The sequence below is a fragment of the Stegostoma tigrinum genome, chromosome 2, assembly GCF_030684315.1.
Source record: "Stegostoma tigrinum isolate sSteTig4 chromosome 2, sSteTig4.hap1, whole genome shotgun sequence".
In the NCBI taxonomy this organism is placed as follows: Eukaryota; Metazoa; Chordata; class Chondrichthyes; order Orectolobiformes; family Stegostomatidae; genus Stegostoma; species Stegostoma tigrinum.
In genome coordinates this window covers 115,855,283-115,876,705 of record NC_081355.1, presented here as the reverse complement: position 1 = coordinate 115,876,705, position 21,423 = coordinate 115,855,283, and the positions used below count along the sequence as shown (strand labels likewise).

At 42.4% G+C, this 21,423-nt stretch overlaps 1 protein-coding gene across 7 annotated transcripts in view; it reads right to left on the bottom strand.

Moving 5' to 3' along the window:
- The window catches only part of LOC125464155 (voltage-dependent L-type calcium channel subunit beta-2-like), a 330,964-nt gene that overhangs the window by 83,562 nt on the left and 225,979 nt on the right, over window positions 1-21,423 (bottom strand). For 5 of the 7 annotated variants that reach the window (XM_048556296.2, XM_048556321.2, XM_048556338.2 and 2 more), the window contains one exon: window positions 1,988-2,107. In XM_048556296.2, coding sequence (XP_048412253.1) covers window positions 1,988-2,107 — 120 coding nt within the window. Of the gene's footprint in view, window positions 1-1,987; window positions 2,108-2,730; window positions 3,110-21,423 lie in introns of those variants that run through there. The other 2 variants (XM_048556313.2, XM_048556346.2) reach the window with 2 other exon arrangements.

Sequence of the window (21,423 nt, the reverse complement as noted above, 5' to 3'; positions counted from 1 at the left end):
AAAGGATCATCTGAGTAAATCATGCAGATTTGGACAGTTTCCCAGTTTTTTTCCACAAACAGATATCGCAGGTTGTGCCTGTCTGTATGGATGTATAGAGGAGTTTTAGAAAGGGTTTGGAGCTTCAAGTAGTCAAGCATATTTGACAGATCAGTTATTTACCTGTTATTGAAATCTACTTTCTTCTAATGTATAGTAGCTTCAAATAAGTACAGAAACCTGGTCCATGTTTGCTGTTCTTGGGTAATAGCTGAATGTTGATTCCTCCTTTTCTCCAGATGCTGCCTGGCTTGCTGTGTTCTACCTTGGATTCCGGCATCTGCAGTTTTTTTGGCTCTACCCAGGTTTTCTGTTTGACTGGGTCTATCTGGCAGGTAATGGGGAACTTGCATATTTGAATAAAATTTGTAACTTTTGTCATGACTCCATGAATAGTGGGACATGGTTTCCAGCACTGTACCCCATAAAGAATGACACTACAATGTTGTCAAGTGCCTTGAGATGTGTTAAGACAGCATATGAATACTTTTCATAGGATTTTGTGATGCAGTGGTCGCATTTTTACTTCTGGGCAACTTCTGGCTCAAATCCCACCTGCCCTAAAGGTATGTCATAATAAATCTGAACAGCTTGATTTAAATAACTATGAATGCTTTTGTTTAACGTGATTTAGTTGTCATTGCGTTCGACTTGCTAAACACTCTGACAAGCTTTTGAATAGGAAAAACTTCTGCTGACTGTGTGACTATAGCACAGAGCAGCCAGCCCTTCTCCTCAAGCCTTTCAAGCAAATATGTACAAAGCACAAACAACACAAACGGCACAGCTTCCATGCACCTCTTCAAATTGTTGATTTGGAGGAGACTAAATCTGTTTTAATATGTAACATTTATATTCACCTGCCAAAGATACTGCACCTGCCGTAGCAAGGGAAAAGATGTTCAAAAGTCAAGGACTAATGACAGCTCCTGCATCGCGTACTACTGCAGCTTTGTTAAAGTTCATGAATATTACATGAGACTCACAGATCTAGGGAGCTTGGTGCCTAAGAGTGATTGTTAACTGAAGTTCAACGGTCAATTTCCAAAACTCAATTGTGTACGATCAACAAAGTCTTAAAAATAGTGCTATCTTTTTTTTCAAATAAATATTGGATTGTGCAAAAAGCTACCCTAATGCTCCGGTCAATATCCCTCCTTCAGTCAATCCTAACAGAAGTATAATAAGTGGTCACTTACCTCAGGACTACTTGGTGGATCTTACTTGGTGTAAAATGGCTGCCAACGCAAATAACTGCACTTCCAATGAACTGACATTCAGCACTTTCCAAATGCGAAGGAATGATTTATATTACTGAACACTGACTTTAAAACAAAAGCCTTTGTATTCAATTTTTCTTTAACCCTGTATTCTTTAACCCTGAATATTTATATGATTGCTAACGCATGAGCAATATTGAAGATTGCATTTAAGAGTTGGGTATCCAATTTTACCCAGATGCACATGTCTGTAAATTAATTAATGTGGCTGGTTTTGAACAAATTGTAAGGGAAGTGAGTACTTTTCCTAGAACAGTTGCAGCAGTTCTAACAGATTAAAGACTGAACAGCATCTTAGGTTTGTTTAGTACATTCTCATCAGTGGTGTGACATTTTGACCTTTCACTTATAAATTCTGTGTCTGATTCTACCTCTCTCACTAACACCTGAAGATGGAGTAAGAATCCAAAAGCTTGTGTTTTCAAATACATCTGTTGGGCTATAAGCTGGTGTCGCATGGTTTCTGACCTTGTCCACCCCAGTCCAACACGGGCACTTTCACATTATATCAGTTAAGATTACAGTTTCCTGTGTGTGTTCTATCTTGTTGATCCGTTATGTCCTAGCCATCAACTTACCAAATAAATAGCATTGCCACTTTGGTGCAGTAAGTTCCAGCTGCATGATACAAAACATAGCGAAGATCTAATTGTATAACATTACATTACCTTTGCCTTCTCCAGCTGGGCATGGGCTTGTCGCTCTGCTTCCCTCCGTACAGCTTCCCGGTCTTCCTCCAGAGATACATCGGATTCAGATGGACGGCTAGTGTAGGAGTCCGCCGAACCCTGCAAAGGAACAAATGACGAAAATATGACCACCTATTTGTTGGTACCTAGTGCAGTTTTTAATCGATTACACACAAAAGCTCCTCCACTCTCTCTCAACACACACTCTTTCTCTGGCTATTTAAGCCAAGTGCTTCCAAATTCTTGTTTTTTGCACATATTTGAATGTAGTTACTTTGCATGGTATATCATTAAACAAACTCTTACTCAAAGCAGAAAAACAATTAACAGGCAATACTAAAGAAAACTATCACAATCGCATAACAATGCTTTATTCTCCTAAATAATAAAGTCACAGAAACACAGCAGTCTGCTTCAAACTATGAAATCAAACCGCACATGTTCCCGCATCTTTTGATTTCTGTAAACAATTGCTAGAATCTGTCAGATTCAAGCTAAATCTCTCTTCCTAGCAGCTATTCCTTCAAATGGTTAAGGCGCCTTCATTTTTATTTAAAGCATTTTAAAAGGCTCAAATTGGAGAGGGGCTCACCAACTTAATTCAACAAAACAATTAGAAATGCTAAAACAGTGTTAGAAAATGCCAGCTGTGACTGTCGAGATATTGTAAGCACCTCATTACTGATTGCCCAAGACAATTTTAAAAAGGTATTTGCTCTTACATAGATATCGGAATTCTTCAAACGTCCTCCTTTGGCTCGTTTTAGAAGTCTTATCCAAGTAGCCTTCATTAGCTAAAGAGCTCAGTTATGGTCCACAGCAGCTGTGCCCAGCAAGGATACTAAGCGTGTTGCCAATGCGTGCTGCATAATCAGTGCTGCTTTACCTTAACCCATCTTGTCTGAGTGCTTGCAAAAATGCATCTTTTACTTCATACCCTTCTCTCTCATTCTGCAATGAGTCACTCGAGCATAAAAAAAATGTGACTGCTTGGTTTATTTCATAAATGAAAGGTAGGTGTTTTCCATCCGTGAAATCTTCAGACACCAGAATTCCCCTGGTACGACAAGGTATCACTGTGCATCAAACTGGCAGTCCACAACATGAGAGAGAGAGCAAAGCAGAGAGACAGAGAGAGAGAAACAGAGAAATAATGCATGGAGATACCTTTTAATGTCCAATGTAGAATCTATTTACTGATGTTTGTAAGTGCAAAGTTCAATCCATCTCCCTAGAGAGATGAGAAAGCTTGTCACATAAATGGGCATGCTCAGTAGCTAGACCCATACGCAGATGCTCACATCATACTGTGATGTTAGCCTTCTGTCAAAATGCTATTTAAAATCTCAAGGGTAGAGTATGAAAATAGCAAAGTCCTTGTACAACGGGAACATATGCAAGCTAACTGCTTCATTTTTTTTATTGCGTACCCATCAACGATTGTACAAACAGTATTGTCACCTCTCACTTATTTCACAGAAACATTTTCAACCAAGATGTCATAACTTCCTGTCTTTTCAGCTAATTAACAATGGCACATACTGACATTGTTAGAAAAAACATGTCTACAGGTAAACTATTTAAAGGCGTTAGTCACACAGATAATGAAAATAAATTCATCTTTGACAGAAATACAAGCAACTGTACAGATTAGAGATTAAAAAGTTCCAGATTTCAATGAAATAGACTAATTGAACTGTGAACACAACTTGCCCAACGACATTTACAAAGATGAATTTATAGGATTTCTACTGAGTTGCACTTAATTTAAAATAGATGTAACAAATGTTGCTTCACAGGTTTTCTCTAAATCACAGCAAACACACAGGTCTAGCATCATATGCACAATGTGTTGGTAATGAACACCTGTTTTCCATTTCAAACAGTGCATCCCACCCAGATTTGAAAAACATCAATGCACCAGAGACTGTATTGTCCCAATAGGTCTTCCAACAGAAACTCAAGTTAAATCTCCAGCAATGAAAGTTTCAACTACCTCTAACAATTGATTACGATTCCAGATTTCCAAATTGTACCAGTCATGTTTGATACCCAAACAGATAAAAGAAAATGTTTACATTGCACCAAGCCCGCTGATTGGACGCTTGTACTTCTGTTAAATCTACAGCTGAATGTGACCAGAAATTGGTTAAGTTTTGATTTTGGCATACTTCGTGGAAAATTTCTCTTCATGACCCACAGTGAGATTTCCCACACGATTCTCCAAGACTCACCTCATTATATATGCGCCGTGCCTCAATGGCTGCATTCATTGTCTCCCTCACCAGGGACAGAAGCAATGGCTGCTGCCTGTACCTTCTGGGATTCCTGGTACCAGTGTTACTTTTAAAACCACACTGTCAAAACAGGTCCAGCGCCATCAGCCCAGAACTGACTTCCACGTTTCCATAATCACAAGAAGTGTCATGGAGATGGCAGCAGAAATGAAGACCCAAATTTGTTGACATGAACCCGGAGGGTCTTGCCCATCTCCTTTTGGATCAGCAGAAGACACCACACTAGGCACTGCCAGCCTGGTCCAAGGTTGCAACTGAGATAGGTGCTGTTCCCATTGTCGAAGGAGTGCCCAGCAAAGCCACTTGAATATCAATGACCTTCTGCACTCCATGACCATAAAATCCACTATCTTCCCTCCTCACACTCCCTCTTCAGTACTGCTCCACACCCCAGTAAGGTTCATAGCCCACCCACAGTTATTAGATACAACACCTTTTCTCACTGCCATAACAGCCACAGTCATTTTTTTTGTCAAAATTCATACATGGAATGTAGATGTTACAGGTTGGGCCAGCAGTTCTTTGCCAATTCCTAGTTGCCCTTGAGAAAGCAGTGGTGAGCTGTCTTCTTAAACTGCTGGAGTGTGCCTCATGTTTGACGCTGCTTGGCCTGCTGTGTTCATCCAGCTCTACACCATATTATCTTGTATATTTATCAATCTGTGTCCCAACCAAGGCAGAACCAGGCTCCCTAGAGATATTAGATAATAAAATGTGAGGCTGGATGAACACAGCAGGCCAAGCAGCATCTCAGGAGCACAAAAGTTGACATTTCGGGCCTAGACCCTTCATCAGAGAGGGGGATGGGGTGAGGGTTCTGGAATAAATAGGGAGAGAGGGGGAGGCGGCCCGAAGATGGAGAGAAAAGAAGATAGGTGGAGAGGAGAGTATAGGTGGGGAGGTAGGGAGGGGATAAGTCAGTCCAGGGAAGACGGACAGGTCAAGGAGGTGGGATGAGGTTAGTAAGTAGATGGGGGTGCGGCTTGGGGTGGGAGGAAGGGATGGGTGAGAGGAAGAACAGGTTGGGGAGGCAGAGACAGGTTGGACTGGTTTTGGGATGCAGTGGGTGGAGGGGAAGAGCTGGGCTGGTTGTGTGGTGCAATGGGGGGAGGGAACGAACTGGGCTGGTTTTGGGATGCGGTGGGGGAAGGGGAGATTTTGAAACTGGTGAAGTCCACATTGATACCATTAGGCTGCAGGGTTCCCAGGCGGAATATGAGTTGCTGTTCCTGCAACCTTCGGGTGGCATCATTGTGGCACTGCAGGAGGCCCATGATGGACATGTCATCTAAAGAATGGGAGGGGGAGTGGAAATGGTTTGCTACTGGGAGGTGCAGTTGTTTGTTGAGAACTGAGCGGAGGTGTTCTGCAAAGCGGTCCCCAAGCCTCCGCTTGGTTTCCCCAATGTAGAGGGAGCCACACCGGGTACAGTGGATGCAGTATACCACATTGGCAGATGTGCAGGTGAACCTCTGCTTAATGTGGAATGTCATCTTGGGGCCTGGGATAGGGGTGAGGGAAGAGATGTGGGGGCAAGTGTAGCATTTCCTGCGGTTGCAGGGGAAGGTGCCGGGTGTGATGGGGTTGGAGGGCAGTGTGGAGCGAACAAGGGAGTCACGGAGAGAGTGGTCTCTCCGGAAAGCAGACAGGGGTGGGGATGGAAAAATGTCTTGGGTGGTGGGGTCGGATTGTAGATGGCGGAAGTGTCGGAGGATGATGCGTTGTATCCGGAGGTTGGTGGGGTGGTGTGTGAGAACGAGGGGGATCCTCTTAGGGCGGTTGTGGCGGGGGCGGGGTGTGAGGGATGTGTTGCAGGAAATGCGGGAGCTTCAATTTTCCTCACCCCTCATACAAACTATTTATCATTTCTACTTTGAGGCACCACTTTCAGAACACACGTACCCAGACCTCTATTCTAAACAGAGACTGAACCATAAAGGCTGACCAATACAGAAGCCAAGCAATGCACTGTCCCTTCTAAAAACTGAACTGCAATTTCCACTCTCGAACTGAGAAGTGCCTTGATAGTCACAGCAACAGTCCCTTTCAGCTCAGCTCCTGAGGCTTTTAATATTAAAAAATGTCCTTCAAATTCTGCTATCTCACTTACTGAAAGGCCATGAGGGAAACCAATGTGGGAAGCAAGTAAATGCCAAGTAACTCAGGTTTAAATAATCAAGGAATTATTTCAGTAATTCAGGTCATAGTTAAATAGAAACAGGACAGAAATAGTTCAATGGAACTTAGCAACACAAGAACAATTGCCTGCTCTCTGTTGATTTATGCGCACAACTTTTGTTTCACATCTCTTAACACCGTAATTAGCATAATTTTTAATCTGAGATCAATAAATCTAACAACTGACCTGGCATCAAATTTGTTTGCAGAAGAATTCCAACTTTGAGCACAGAAATATTTCCTGGCTTCATCCCAAACTGGCTCTAAATTTTAGATTCTGCTGTTCATCCTAGAGCGATAACAGATGAAAAATCGAGACAGACTATCGGTTCCCCTTGACATCATGAAAAACTGGACCAAGATGTTCCTTAACCTTCAAAACTTCTGTACTTATAACTGTAACTTGTGTCATAAAAACAGAAACACTGGAAATAATTTATCGGTCTGATAGCCTCTATGGAGGGAAACAGTTCATGCAATGGATAAGTAACATTCCATTAAAATGTTTGCATAATTTCTCCTCACAATTTAACCTTTGGAATTGAGGTGTCATTCTATAAATCCATGTAGCATTCCTCCTTTATAGTTGATCTTAACTATTGCTCCTGGGGCTTTATGCAGGGCTATCTAAAGATTAATAATTTGGCATCCTATTACATACATGGAAACAGATAATTTCTTCAACTATAAAAAAAACTTCGTTTAAAAAATCACTCCCTTCAGAGGCATAAAGATTAAATTGGAGATGGGAAAGTTAATTGATGGCAGCGCTAAACACCTAAACCATGCACCCCACTCACATCCATGCAACATTAGTTATTTAATTGCAGATTACATGTCACTCAGTGAAGCCCAAGTCTGAAATTTGGTATTGTTCAATCTGTGATTCACTGTGAAATGTTATCTTTTGCAAAGATGCAAAATAGTTAGTAACATTAGAATTATAGAAAAACGATTGTAACATGCAGTATCAAAGTGCATTAGCAGCATCTCTACAGTTACACTGCACTATTGTGGTAAATGCTGGTGAGTCAAAGTCGAGTAGAAGATGAGTCATGTTGAACAAATGCAACAGGCATCTAGTCTGCTGATTGGAGAATCGGCAACAGTCCTGCATTGCCTTGTTTTGGGAAGACTTGCTGCATGAAGTGCCAATAACAGGTACTTGAGCAACAGCCCTTCCTGAAAATCAAGAAATCTGGGGTAGACATCTGGCTTCTGAAGAAAGGTCCCAACCTGAAATGTCAACTTTTCTGCTCTTCTGATGCTGCTTGGCTTGCTGTGTTCCTCCAGCTCCACACTGCATTGTCTCTGACTCTGTCTTCTGCAGTTCTTGCTTTATCGGGCTTGTCATGAGTTGCTGGTCCACCAAACACCAGTAGATGGTGCTCATTAGATTACCTTCTCAATGTGCCCCATGTCCCTCACTTGTGGGCTGGGAAGCCTGTGAACAAGAAGCTAACTCCTCTCTTAATACTGCAGGTAGCAGCACCACTTAAGTGGGCATTAATTGGTGGCGTTGTAGGAAGCTATTTATGAGTTTGCCTGCCACAGACTTCATCAGAGTAGAAGTGGGAAGGCACTTACTCACTCCAACCAAACACATCTTTCACTCAATATGACTGGTGTGATGCCAAGTTGCCCATTCTTGCAGTGGTTTGGCTAAGATTGTGATCCATGGATAGTCAAGCCATTCCTGTACAGGAAGCAAACCCATTAAAAATAAGTCAACAGATACCTGGAATTACACAGAAACCAAAATGAGCAAAAAGGAAACCTTGTCGCCTCTTTCATAAATGTAAAAGCGGATGTAGAACTGGGATAAGGGAGGCCGGGTCAGGGACTACCATCTTATACCAAGGGATGTCCAAAAGACATTCAAGCAGATGGAATCAGGCAATTTCCTAGTGGTGATCAAATGCACAGGCATATGTGTAGGCGTAATATCTGTTTTGCCCTTGCTGAACTTTCTGTGCAATGATCAGAGTGGGGTTCCGGCCTGTAATGCTAATCCATCTCAAGGCCAAGTTTCAGTCTGGGTTTACTGTGACCAACCATCCCATAATTTGCTAGACGGTCCTACTTTTTATCTAATTGCTTCATGCTCCATTGCATTTCCTCTGAGGATGCTACTTGTTCCAGATTTCTCATCGTCTTGTGCTACTTGTCACTTTGGTGTTTATAGAACGCATGTATATGGGGTGTCAGCCCATGCCTGTCTGGAATGGACAAGAGCCAAGCATGAGGGAACAGCACCACTGCCCAGCCTCAGTGCTGGAACTCACTGAGTATACTCACTGCAGAGGGCCGGCGGACGAACAGAAATTATAGCAGCTGCCTGCTATGTTGGTGAGGAACTAATAGTGCAGCGTTGTGATTTGACGCTGGCCTAATGCAATGGGAAGAAAACTTAAAAGTTTCACCGACTCCAGGATCCAGAGCGTAGCCAGCCCATTACTTCCACTGTAGTCACGTAAAGGAGATGCTGGGATTGTCAGCTACAGAGCAAACAAGTAAGATGGAAGGCCATTGGTGAATGGACTGAGGTTGTTGCTATTATATTCCAATATCATCTTCATGGATATCCTCCTCCTGAGCCACTAACCAGAGCTATTCTCTTTGGACAAGGAAGTTGTGCAGCATGCAAACTAGACAATTAGGGAACTAGGCAATGGCGTAGTGGTATTATCGCTGGACTGTTAATCCAGAGAACCAGATAATGTTCTAGGGACCTGGGTTTGAACCCCAGCATGGTAGATGGTGGAATCTGAATTCAATAAATATCTTGAATTAACCGTCTAATGATGACCGTGTATCTATTGTCAATTGTTGGGAAAAACCATCTGGTTCACTACTGCCCTTTAGGGAAGGAAACTGCCATCCTTACTTGGTCTGGCCTCCATGTGACTCCAGACCCCCAGCAATGCGGTTGACACCTAACTGCCCTCTGGGCAATTACGGATGGGCAATAAACGCTGCCTAGTGCCAACCTCATCCCGTGAATGAATAAAGAAAACAAACATGTTCTTTAATTGTAGCCCTGAGTGATTTGGAATATTAAACACTGTCATGCAGTTTTCCTGAAAACACTGACCCAATAGCGGGATATGGATCAATGGAAGCTGGTTACACTCCAGTATTTCACCATATATTTTCTACATGTGAACACGAACAGTGAATGTCGGCAGGCTAATCAACTGAAGAATTCTTCATAACCCACCTGGATTGTTTCTCTTGATAAGTTTTAAATTGTGGATAGAGCAGCAAAAGTGGGATTTTTACTGTGACCAACCACTTCACAGCACCTTTGAACTGAAACTATAGCAATGCGACTGTAAGGTGAATTTTTACTGGCAACCTAACATGAGTATCTGGACTGCCTCTGTAACATTACATGTACAGTGGCAATGGCTTTTGGTATCTCTGCAGACTTCAAGTCTGGTAGGCAGGTGGCTGAAGTGTTTCTAACTTTCAGTTTCTCCCTGTTCTGAAGCACTGTGCTCAGAAAACCAGTATCATGTGGTGTAAAAATGTAATAATAACCATGGAGCCCTCATCCTGTTCAAACACTAGAAGCATTGGGCTGTTGAGAGAGCTTATTCAGACATTCCACATGTTGGCTGCAGATACAATACAGTGATTGTACAATTATTATTGGGATATCAGCCACTGTATTGGAACCATATTTGTTTCAAATGTCTGCACAACACCAAGTAACATAGGGAATGCCTATGAGATCTTACTTGTTGAGTGGGTGATAGCTCGGAACTGTTAGAATTTATCTTAAAAGGTCTAAAGCAAACAATATGATGTACTTGAAATATACGCATTCTGGTCATAAAACCATGTGCATTGACTTTGAATAGCTGATAGTCAGGTTTTGAGGGATGCCGTGTGTGCAGTCAGCAGGGGCTGGGAAAGCACACAGGTCTAAAGTATCAGAGATAATGGGAACTGCAGATGCTGGAGAATCCAAGATAATAAAGTGTGGAGCTGGATGAACACAGCAGGCCAAGCAGCATCTCAGGAGCACAAAAGCTGATGTTTCGGGCCTAGACACTTCATAAGAGAGGGGGATGGAGTGAGGGTTCTGGAATAAATAGGGAGAGAGGGGGAGGTGGACCGAAGGTGGAGAGAAAAGAAGATAGGCGGAGAGGAGAATATAGGTGGGGTGGTAGGGAGGGGACAGGTCAGTCCAGGGAAGACGGACAGGTCAAGGAGGTGGGATGAGGTTAGTAGATAGGAAATGGAGGTGCGGCTTGGGGTGGGAGGAAGGGATGGATGAGAGGAAGAACAGGTTAGGGAGGCAGAGACAGGCTGGGCTGGTTTTGGGATACAGTGGGGGGAGGGGACGAACTGGGCTGGTTTTGGGATGCGGTGGGGAAAGGGGAGATTTTGAAGCTGGTGAAGTCCACATTGATACCATTGGGCTGCAGGGTTCCCAAGCGGAATATGAGTTGCTGTTCCTGCAACCTTCGGGTGGCATCATTGTGGCACTGCAGGAGGCCCATGATGGACATGTCATCTAAAGAATGGGAGGGGTTCGCTCCACACTGCCCTCCAACCCCACCACACCCGGCACCTTCCCCTGCAACCGCAGGAAGTGCTACACTTGCCCCCACACCTCCTCCCTCACCCCTATCCCAGGCCCCAAAGTGACTTTCCATATTAAGCAGAGGTTCACCTGCACATCTGCCAATGTGGTATACTGTATCCATTGTACCCAGTGTGGCTTCCTCTACATTGGGGAAACCAAGCAGAGGCTTGGAGACCGCTTTGCAGAACACCTCCGCTCAGTTCGCAATAAACAACTGCACCTCCCAGTTGCGAACCATTTCCACTCCCCCTCCCATTCCTTAGGCGACATGTCCATCTCGGGCCTCCTGCAGTGCCACAATGATGCCACCCGAAGGTTGCAGGAACAGCAACTCATATTCCATTTGGGAACCCTGCAGCCCAATGGTATCAATGTGGACTTCACCAGCTTCAAAATCTCCCCTTCCCCCACCGCATCCCAAAACCAGCCCAGTTCATCCCCTCCTCCCACTGCATCACACAACCAGCCCAGCCTGTCTCTGCCTCCCCAACCTGTTCTTCCTCTCACCCATCCCTTCCTCCCACCCCAAGCCGCACCTCTATTTCCTACCTACTAACCTCATCCCACCTCCTTGACCTGTCTGTCTTCCCTGGACTGACCTATCCCCTCCCTACCTCCCCACCTATACTCTCCTCTCCACCTATCTTCTTTTCTCTCCATCTTCGGTCTGCCTCCCCCTCTCCCTATTTATTCCAGAACCCTCACCCCATCCCCCTCTCTGATGAAGGGTCTAGGCCCGCAACGTCAGCTTTTGTGCTCCTGAGATGCTGCTTGGCCTGCTGTGTTCATCCAGCTTCACACTTTATTATCCAGGTCTAAAGTATGGAGCTGTTACTGGCAGTCAGCCCTAACTGGGAGGCCTTGGAATGCTCAGAAATGTTTTCTGGAGCAGACAGAGATTTTCCTGTCTGAATTAACAGGAGAAACAATTGACAGGACATTTGTATGAACTGTACATGGGATCCCGTCATTGTTTGGTTCCCATGTACTTTACCACAATTCTTCTCGACTTCGTTCAGCTTATTTATTTTGCTGGAGAAATGTGAGGTTTTATCTTCTAAATTGGAACAATACCAGCTTTATAGATACTTTCTATAATCAACCTGTTCAGAGATGTTATTACACACCTCTGGAACAGGTGGGGTTTGAACCCAGGTCCTCCTGGCCCTGAGATAGGGACACTTCCACTCTGTCATAAGACTCTCCATTCATATTTTGACTATTTGTCTCCCTTAACCTTTTAAGTGTAAGGGTAGGCTATGCGAAATGTGATTGTTCATGAGGTACTTTTTGATACTTACTGTATCTGACAATTAGTTACTTCTCTCTTTAACTGTTACTTGACTTTTGAGATGCAAGTTAATATGGCAAACTCTCGGGGTGACTATTAGCCAAAGAGGGCTATCTGCTCATGATTCGAGTTCCACACAGCATGCATTCTGGGATAATTACGGTACCAAATGAAATGCAATAGAGTAGACCATCAACATGATGAAACAATGTTTTTACTTGAACTGCCCTAGAAAAGCCCTGCAATATTTCCGAGTATATATCACAATTCAGTCTTTAATATTACATGTCACTGAGGGCTACAATTAAAGGACGTGTCATCTACTTTGCATAATTCTCTGAACAGTCAGCTCTTCCAAGGTCATCTTTACTCTCATGAAGATTCACAGCAAATGTCCTTTACTGCTTACAAATCCATTCAGATAATAATGTAAATATTCACAGGGTAGCTCCTTGCTTTCTAACGCTTTGTAGCCATTTTTTTCAAATCCTGGAACCGGAGAACACATAGAAATTAAGCAAACTGAAGCCACAGTGCTCCTCTGACAGTATTTTTAATTAGCTCGTTTGGATGTATAATGGCACACCTCTAGGACAGGTTGGACCTGAGTCCAGACCTTCTAGGCTAGAGTTAGGGACACTAACACCATGCCACAAGAGTTCTCCTCCATACCAAGGGTTAGGTTTGCTATTGTTTGGTTTCACAGCGTTGTATACCACATTAGTCCCTGTTACCATTGTTTGCAGAAGGGCCTTACAGGGAAAATATAAAACATGTTTTCCTCTCTTTCCAAAACCAATATTTTACCTCATTTCCTTTTCCCTTGACCCAATGATACAAATGAAATATTGTTCTGAAGAAGGGTCACTAAACTTAAAGTGTTCACTCTGCTTTCTCTTCACAAATGCTGCCAGGATTGCTAAGTTTCTCCTGAAATTTCTGTTTGTTTCAGATCTCCAGCAGCCGCAGTTCTTTGTTTGAATAAAAGGTAAAAACTCACAACAAAAACAATCCTCACTCCAATAGGAGGACCAATACCTTCAGATCCATACTGGAGCATTTGCCCACTTTGGAAAATGTGGACTGAGTTAGTAACAGCACATTAGACTGGCAATGAAGAAGCAGGAATCTGCTGGCTGAATAGTGAGATCAGAAATTGGTGAGTCAGTCATTTTGGGGCTCATATTGCTGGTGCCATTGTTTTATACACTCTTTCAAGGCTACAGGATATAATGCAAAGATTCTGAAGCTGAAAGGAGCACATCCTGAGAATTGTTAACCCAGTGTAATGTTACTTGGTTAGTAATATAGTAATTAAGAATGAACTAATGATCCAATGGCTATGGGTGGCTGCGGAACTAAAAACTATCACCTGGTTCATCAAGTCCTTTGTAGAAAGAAATCTGCTGTCCTTACCCAGTTTGTACTTTGTGTGATCCCAGACCTAGAGCAAGCTGAATCTTGTATACTACAATCTGCTGTTGCGATAGGCCCTGTACAAATGCATACATGTTTCCCTCTTTCCAATGGTAGCACAAATCGAAGGAATTTTTAGCAGTATAAAAGAATTACTACAATAAAAGCAAACCAAATCTGAAATACTTAAAGGCAAAGTGATTCAGTATCCCTTTACAAATGGGTCATTGATTAAAACAGAGATATGTGGCACAGAATCCTTCTGACCAATATTTCTCTCCCCTCCCAAGACCCAAGGTAACATCTCTTCTTTAATCATGGGGTACTTGCCAGGTGAGATTTTAAATATTAATGTTAGTGAGCAAGTTGCACACTAATCCTATACCCTCATGGTCACTTTTATTGACATTACTTATTTTAAAGTAACAAAATTCAAGTTCTCAAAAGCCATACGGTGTCACCCTTACCAACAGTGACTGCATCCTATGCGTGAATAAAAAATTAAAGACCTTTACTCACAATTCTACACTTCTTTCGCCTCCCTGTAATTTCATAACCAATCTGCTCTTCCATATTTTTCCCGCTAGTTGACAGCACATAGAATCAACCCAATAGCACTGCTACTGCTATTGTTCAATGTTAGCTAAATAGATTGTCTATCCTCAAGGGAGCTTAGGCCAAGTTTATGCAACCTGTCCTCATTTTTAAATTCTCAGCACCAGTATCACTCTACCAAGCATCCATCATTCCACCTCCAAGGTTAACATTTTTTTGAAGATGGAAAGCCCAAACCTAAAGGCAACATGCCTTTAGTTTTGGACTGACCATTCCACTACTCTAAGCACAACAGCAGCCAACTAACAGCATTGTCACAGCAAACCTGATTTCTCCACAATGCGAAGCACAAGTTGCTGCAATGAATGCAATGTATTTAACATGATAGGGACACTTCTCAAGCACTGTACCATATATCTTATAAGTAAATACACCAGCAATTGTTATTTATGCACCTAAGGCAACATTCAGGCACAGAGCATTTGCAAACAAGACACTAGCACACAGGCCGCAAGGACAAATTGAATCACTTAGATGACTATGACAATATTAACTCCACATGCACTTCTAGCGTGACAGACAGCACACTTGTTCATTAAAAAAGTTTTAATGTGAATGTATGATTAATAGCTGTGCATGTTTCTATCTTTTGCACTAAGCTCATTCCCTACTCATCCACATCTTCATGTTCTGGAATTGTCACGGGACTCGCACTCCAGAAACCCTCAGAGACCCAGATTCAATTCCTATCATGGGAGATGGTGGAATTTAAATTCAAATGTGTGGAATTGAAATCTTATTTCTGATTATGACACTAGTATCAAATGTTGTAAAAACCTAATTAGTTCACTAACGTCCATTAGAGATGGAAATTTGCTATGCATTCCTGGTCTGGTCCATGTGCAACTCCAAAACACAACTGCCTGTTGAAATAGCAAGCTAGCTACTCAGCTGTATCCATCTGTTAGAATGTCTCAAAGGAATGAAACGGTCAGGTTCTCCTGACATTGATGAAAAGTGGTAGACGGCATGCCTGGAGCAGCACCGGGTATACTTAAAAATAAGGTATCAACTTGGTGACACTACAAACCAAGATACCTTCTGTGCCAAACTGCATAAAGAGCAAGTGAAAGATCAAGCTAAGAAATCTACAATTAATGGATCAGATCAAAACGCTGTAGTCCTGCCACATCTAGTCACGAATGGTGGTGAACAATTAAACGACCTACTGGAGGAGCAACTCCATAAACAGCCCCATCCTCAAATTTGGAAAAGCCCATATATCAGTGCAAAATGTAAGTAATTCCAACAATCTTCAGAGAGACATGTCAAGTAGATGATTTATCTTGATCTCCTCCAGAAGAGAGCAGCACATTGATCATGGGTAATTTTAATCTTTATGTGAATCAGGAAAATGAAAATGGCAAAGGTAGCCAGGAAGAAGAATTCACATAGTGTATTCAGGACTGTTTTCAAGAACAAATGTTGTAGATCCAACCAGAGATTAGGCTGTTTCAGATCCTGTAATCTGTAATGAGTCAGACTTAATAAACAGAGTTAAAGATTCCCAAGGAAACAGTGACCATAACTCGGTAGAATTGAGTATTCAGACTGAGTGTGAGAAACATCTTTTTTATTTACTCATGAGATTTCCACGTCACTGGCTGAGACAAAATTTATTGTGCGCACCTGGCTGCTCACGAGAGCTGAAGAAATTGTGGTATATTTCCAAGTCTGGGTGATGAGGCGTGGAGGAGAACTTGGGCTGGAAACAACTATGCTAAAATTAAATAAGGATAAACATAAATGAATAAGAGCCTTAGGTCACTGTGAGCTGGGAAAGGAGGAGTTAAGCAGGAAAGATAGTTGATAAACAATGGCAAATGTTAAAGGGAATAGTTCATGCAAAAAGGTGATATAGCCTTGAGAAAGAAGGATTCCAAAAGTGTGAAAACAACCTTGGGTAACCTAGAAACTTAAGTATCGTCTCAAATTGAAAGAGAAAAAAGTAGTGGGAAACATTAGTGTTAAAACAGAAGATTAGGAACATTTTTTTAAAAATTACCAAAAGGTAAAATAAAGTTGAAAAAAGTCCTAGAGAGTAAATTAGCAAGAAATATTTTAAAAAGTAAGCATTTCTTAAATTACACAAGACAGAAGTAAGGGCCAAACTGGCCATCAGCCTCTTAATGAATGAGGCAAGTAGGAAATGGCACAGGAACTGAATTACTATCTGCAGTCTTCACAGCAGTAAATATTAATAGCAATAGCATTCCAAAAATACTACAAATTGACGGACAAAAGTTGGTGGAGAAAACAAATGCAATAACTATCACTAGGAGAAAAAAATGTACTATGGAGACCAATAGTGCTCAAGGTTAACAAGTGTCCTGGATGTGATGGGTTGCAATATAGTATATTTAAAAGAAATTAAGACAGATTGTAGCTGTTATCAGTAACAAACTTCTGGAAAAGTCCCATTAGACTGGAAAACTGCCAATGCAACATCTTTACTTAAGAAGTGAGGGAGACAAGCAAATAAAATAGCTAACTACATGCAAGTTAACATCTACCATTGGGAAATTGTTAGAATCTCTTATAAACGAGGTAACGGCCAAGCATTCAGAAATACATAAAATAAACCAATCTATGGAGGGAGATAGACAGCTCAAGTGAGTGGGTAAAAAGTTGGCAGATGCTCTATAAAGAGGGAAAGTATGTGGTTACGCACTTTGACAGAAATAAATGGGCTGAGTATTACTTAAATTGGGATAGATTGCAGAAAGCTGGTGCAGAGAAGATATGGGGTCCCTAGTGTTTAAATTACAAAGAATAACTAGCATACAAGTTCAGCAGGTGGTAGGGAGCCCAAATGGAAAAGAATATAAAAATAAGGAAGTCTTGCTATACATGTCACTATAGTCAGCCCACACCTCCAAAACTGTGTACGATTTTGGTTTCCTTACCTAACGAACGGTATACTGGCAGTGGATGCAGTCTAGAGAAGGTTCACTGGATATAGGATATGAAGAGATATTCATGTAAGGAAAGGTTGAGTAGACTGAGCCTTCAGTCATTTACATTTAGAAGAATGAGTGATGGCTTCATTGAACTAAAAAGATTTGTAGGAGCCTTGACACTGTACATGCTACAATGTTATTTCCCCTTAGGGGAGAGTCTAGGATCAGACAGCATAATCTCCGGGTAAGGGGTTACCCAGGTAAGGCAGAAGGGAGGATTTTTCTCTCAGATACTATCTGCCATGGTGACTCTGTGGAAGCATTTACTGAAGAAGGTTGTAGAGGCTGAGTGATGAGTATATTCAAGGCTGAGACAGACAGATTTTTAATCACTAAGGAAATAAGGAGCTATGGAGTAAAGGCAATTCAGTGGAGGTGAGGATTATCAGATCAGTCACTGGATGGCCCAGTCCTGCTCCTATTTCTTATTGTTTTATAATCAATTAGGATAGTGTCCTAGCCCAAACCTAGACCAAACAAATTCAGCCACTTCAGCAATTACCTGTCCTCCATCACAAGGTCAGAAGTGGACATGTTTGCTGATGATTACACAATGTTCAGCGGCATTAACAGCTCCTCAGATGCTGAAGCACTCCCTATCAAAATGATAAGAATTATATAATACACAGGTGTAGGCTGACAAGTGGAAAATAACATTTATGCCACACAAATACCAAGTAATGGCTGTTTCCAGCAAGAGAAAATCTAACCATTGCTCCTTTAATGTTTAATAGCACTACCAGCACTCAGTTCACCACTATTAAGAGCCAGGGCGTTATCATGGACCAGAAATTGAACTGGACTAGCCATATGAATATTATGGCTACAAGAGCAAGTCAGAGGTTCAAAATCTTGCATCAAGTAATTCACCTACTGGCTCTCCAAAGCCCATCCACCATCAGGAACATTCCCCACTTGCCTGGATAAGTACAGCTCTACCAACACTCAATGAGCTTGACACTATTCAGGATAAAGTAGTCCGCTTGACAAGCACCATGCTGAGTCCTGCCACCCACAATAGCAGCATAAGTTATCTACAAGGTGCACTGCAAATGTTCCCTTCTGAGACAGCCAATTCCAAAGTCATGACCACCTCTGTTTGGAGGGACAAAGGCAGAAAATACATGGGAATACTTCCACGTGCAATTTCCTGTCACACACCATCCTAACTTGAAAACATATCGTTGTTCCTTCACTTTCACTGGGTCAAAATTCTGGAATTCCCTCCCTAACAGCATTGTGGGTCTACCTACATCACATGGGCTGCAATTGTTCAATAAGGCAACACGACATCTTCTCAAAGGCAACTCAGTGTGGGCAATGCATACATTCCATGAATAAAAAAATGTAAACTGCTTAATTCACTTGATAAATTAAAACTTGGCTGCAGGAACTAAATTCTACACTTACACAAACACAAAGCCCACAAATTTCAGCTGTGTACTGCTTTTTCTTTTGGCACTAGAGATATAGTTATAGTTCTCAAATGGCTTTGATGCAGGCATTGTTGGGTGTCATTTTGCGTAGGGAGTTAACAGGGGCCCAGAGACACACAGCTAAAGTCTGCAGGGTAGGCAGAAAAGGACATCCAATGGCATGTAACCAGCAATGCTAGTCAGGCAATGTTTCAGGTAATACCCTCTCTTCATTTTACACATGTTAAGCATGCACTTCACAGCCTTGTAATACATGGAAATGATCATAATGGTCGTGCCTGAACTTCATTTTGATATACATCAGTGCATCATTCCCATGTTTTACTCATGTTTCTTTCTTAGATTCACCAGCTTTCATTTTTTCTTTTTATATGCCCACACGTATTGTTACGCAAAACTGAGCAACTTTCCCACCATCTAGACACTGTGTCTTTGCTTTATTTTCAACTAGTGACCACCATCAGTAAACACCCATATAGCCAATTAGATATGTCCAAGGAAAGCCGGCAATGGGCAATGTGAACCCTCAAAAGTGAAGGGCAGTGTAGAGAGAGGGAGAAGGGACGAAATCAAAATGGAGTGGGAGGGAGAAGTAAAGAACTGTCCCCCCCAATGTGCCCATTTCTCTCTAAAGGCATTGAGAGCACTTGTGTACACAGCACACTTCCTCTCTAAGGACACCACAGAAGATGGGCACAGAGTCAACAGATATAACCCCCTCTAGCTCACTGTCTGGACTGATTAATTGGCCAGGTCCAGCAGCAGACCCGTAAGGAGGTTCACTGATCTGGCCACACCGCTCCAGATCAGGTGCCCAAAGATTGGGAGGGTGGAACTGAAGTGCAATGAAAAATTCAACAAATGATTTTGCGAGTAGCTAAAAAAGGGGATACAATTGCCCACAACCAATATATACATTCTCCACAGACTCCTCACCACTGCAAAATAAACAGTTGGGCTGGGATTCTGTGAACAACTGCAGTAAGCGGTTTTACACGACTACTGCGTGCAACACCCTCCACCTGAGGTGCTGAGGGGGAGAAGGAGCCCACCACTAGGGATCCCCATTACTCAGTGGCAAATGAGCATGCCAAGGCGTATCCTGCAGAAATTTAAAGATCCTCAGGCGGCACCTTCCAAATCTGTGAGTACTTCTATCTAGAAGGACAAGGGCAGCAGATACATGGAAACCCCACCACCTGTAGATTCCCTTTCAAGCCACCCACCATCCAGAAGGGAAATAGATCATTGTTTCTTCACTGACAGAGTCATACAGCATGGAAACAGACCCTTTGATCCAACCAGTCCATGCTGAACGTAATCCCAAACTAAACTAGTCCTATCTGCCTGCTCCTGGCCCGTATCCTCCAAAGCTTTCCAATTCACGTATTCATCCAAGTGTATTTTAAACATTGTTACTGTAGCTGCATCCACCACTTCCTCAGGAAGTTCATACCATAAGCGAACCTCCAACAGGGAAAAAATTGCCTCGTCTTTTTAAACCTCTCCCCTCTCACCTTAAAAATATGCCCCTAGTCTTGACATTCCCCATCTTAAGGGAAAGACAACCACTCTATCTCTAGCCCTCATTATTTTATAAACTTCTATCGGGTCATCTGTCAACCTCCTACACTCCAGTTGAATTAGTCCCAGCCTGTCCAGCCTTTCTCTATAACTCAAACCTTCCATACCTGACGACATCCTGGTAAATTTCTTCTGAACCCTCTCCAGCTTGATAAATATCCCTCCGAAAACTGGGCAACTAGGACAGGACGCAGCACTCCAGAAGAGGCCTAAGTAATGTCCTGTACACCCTCAACATATCGTCCCAACTCCTACACTCAAATGACTGAGCAATGAAAGCAAGCATGCTAAATGCCTTTTTCACTATTCTGTTTATGTGTGATGCAAATTTTAAAGAATTATGTACCTGCAACCTCTTCACTACTGACAAAAATCGACTGGAAGCAGAGCCAAGTTTGGAAGACAGTAGAGCAACAATGGCAGGAGTTCCTGGGTATAATTGAGGACACAGTACAGAGGTTCATCCCAAAGAAAAGAAAGATTATCCGGGGTGGGATTAGACAGCCATGGCTGACAAAGGAAGTCAGGAAATGTATCAAAGAAAAAGAGACAGCCTACAAAGTGGCCAAAAGCACTGGGAAATCAGAAGATTGGGAAGGCTACAAAAACAGAGGATAACAAAGAGAGAAATGAGGAAGGAGAGGATCAAATATGAAGGTAGGCTAGCTAGTAATATTAGAAATGATAGTAAAAGTTTCTTTCAACACATACGAAACAAACGAGAGGCAGAAGTAGGCTTTGGGCCGCTCCAAATTGATGCTGGAAGGCTAGTGATGGGAGATAAGGAAATAGCTGAAGAACTTAATAAGTACTTTGCGTCAGTCTTCACAGTGGAAGACGTGAGTAATGTCCCAACAATTAAGGAGAGTTGGGGGCAGAGTTGTGTATGGTAGGCATTACAAAAGAGAGTGCTAGAAAAGCTAAAAGGTCTAAAAATTGATAAATCTCCTGGCCCCAATGGGCTACATCCTAGAGTTCGAGGGAGGTGGCTGAGGAAATAGCAGAGGCATTGGTTGTGATCTTTCAAAAGTCACTGGAGTC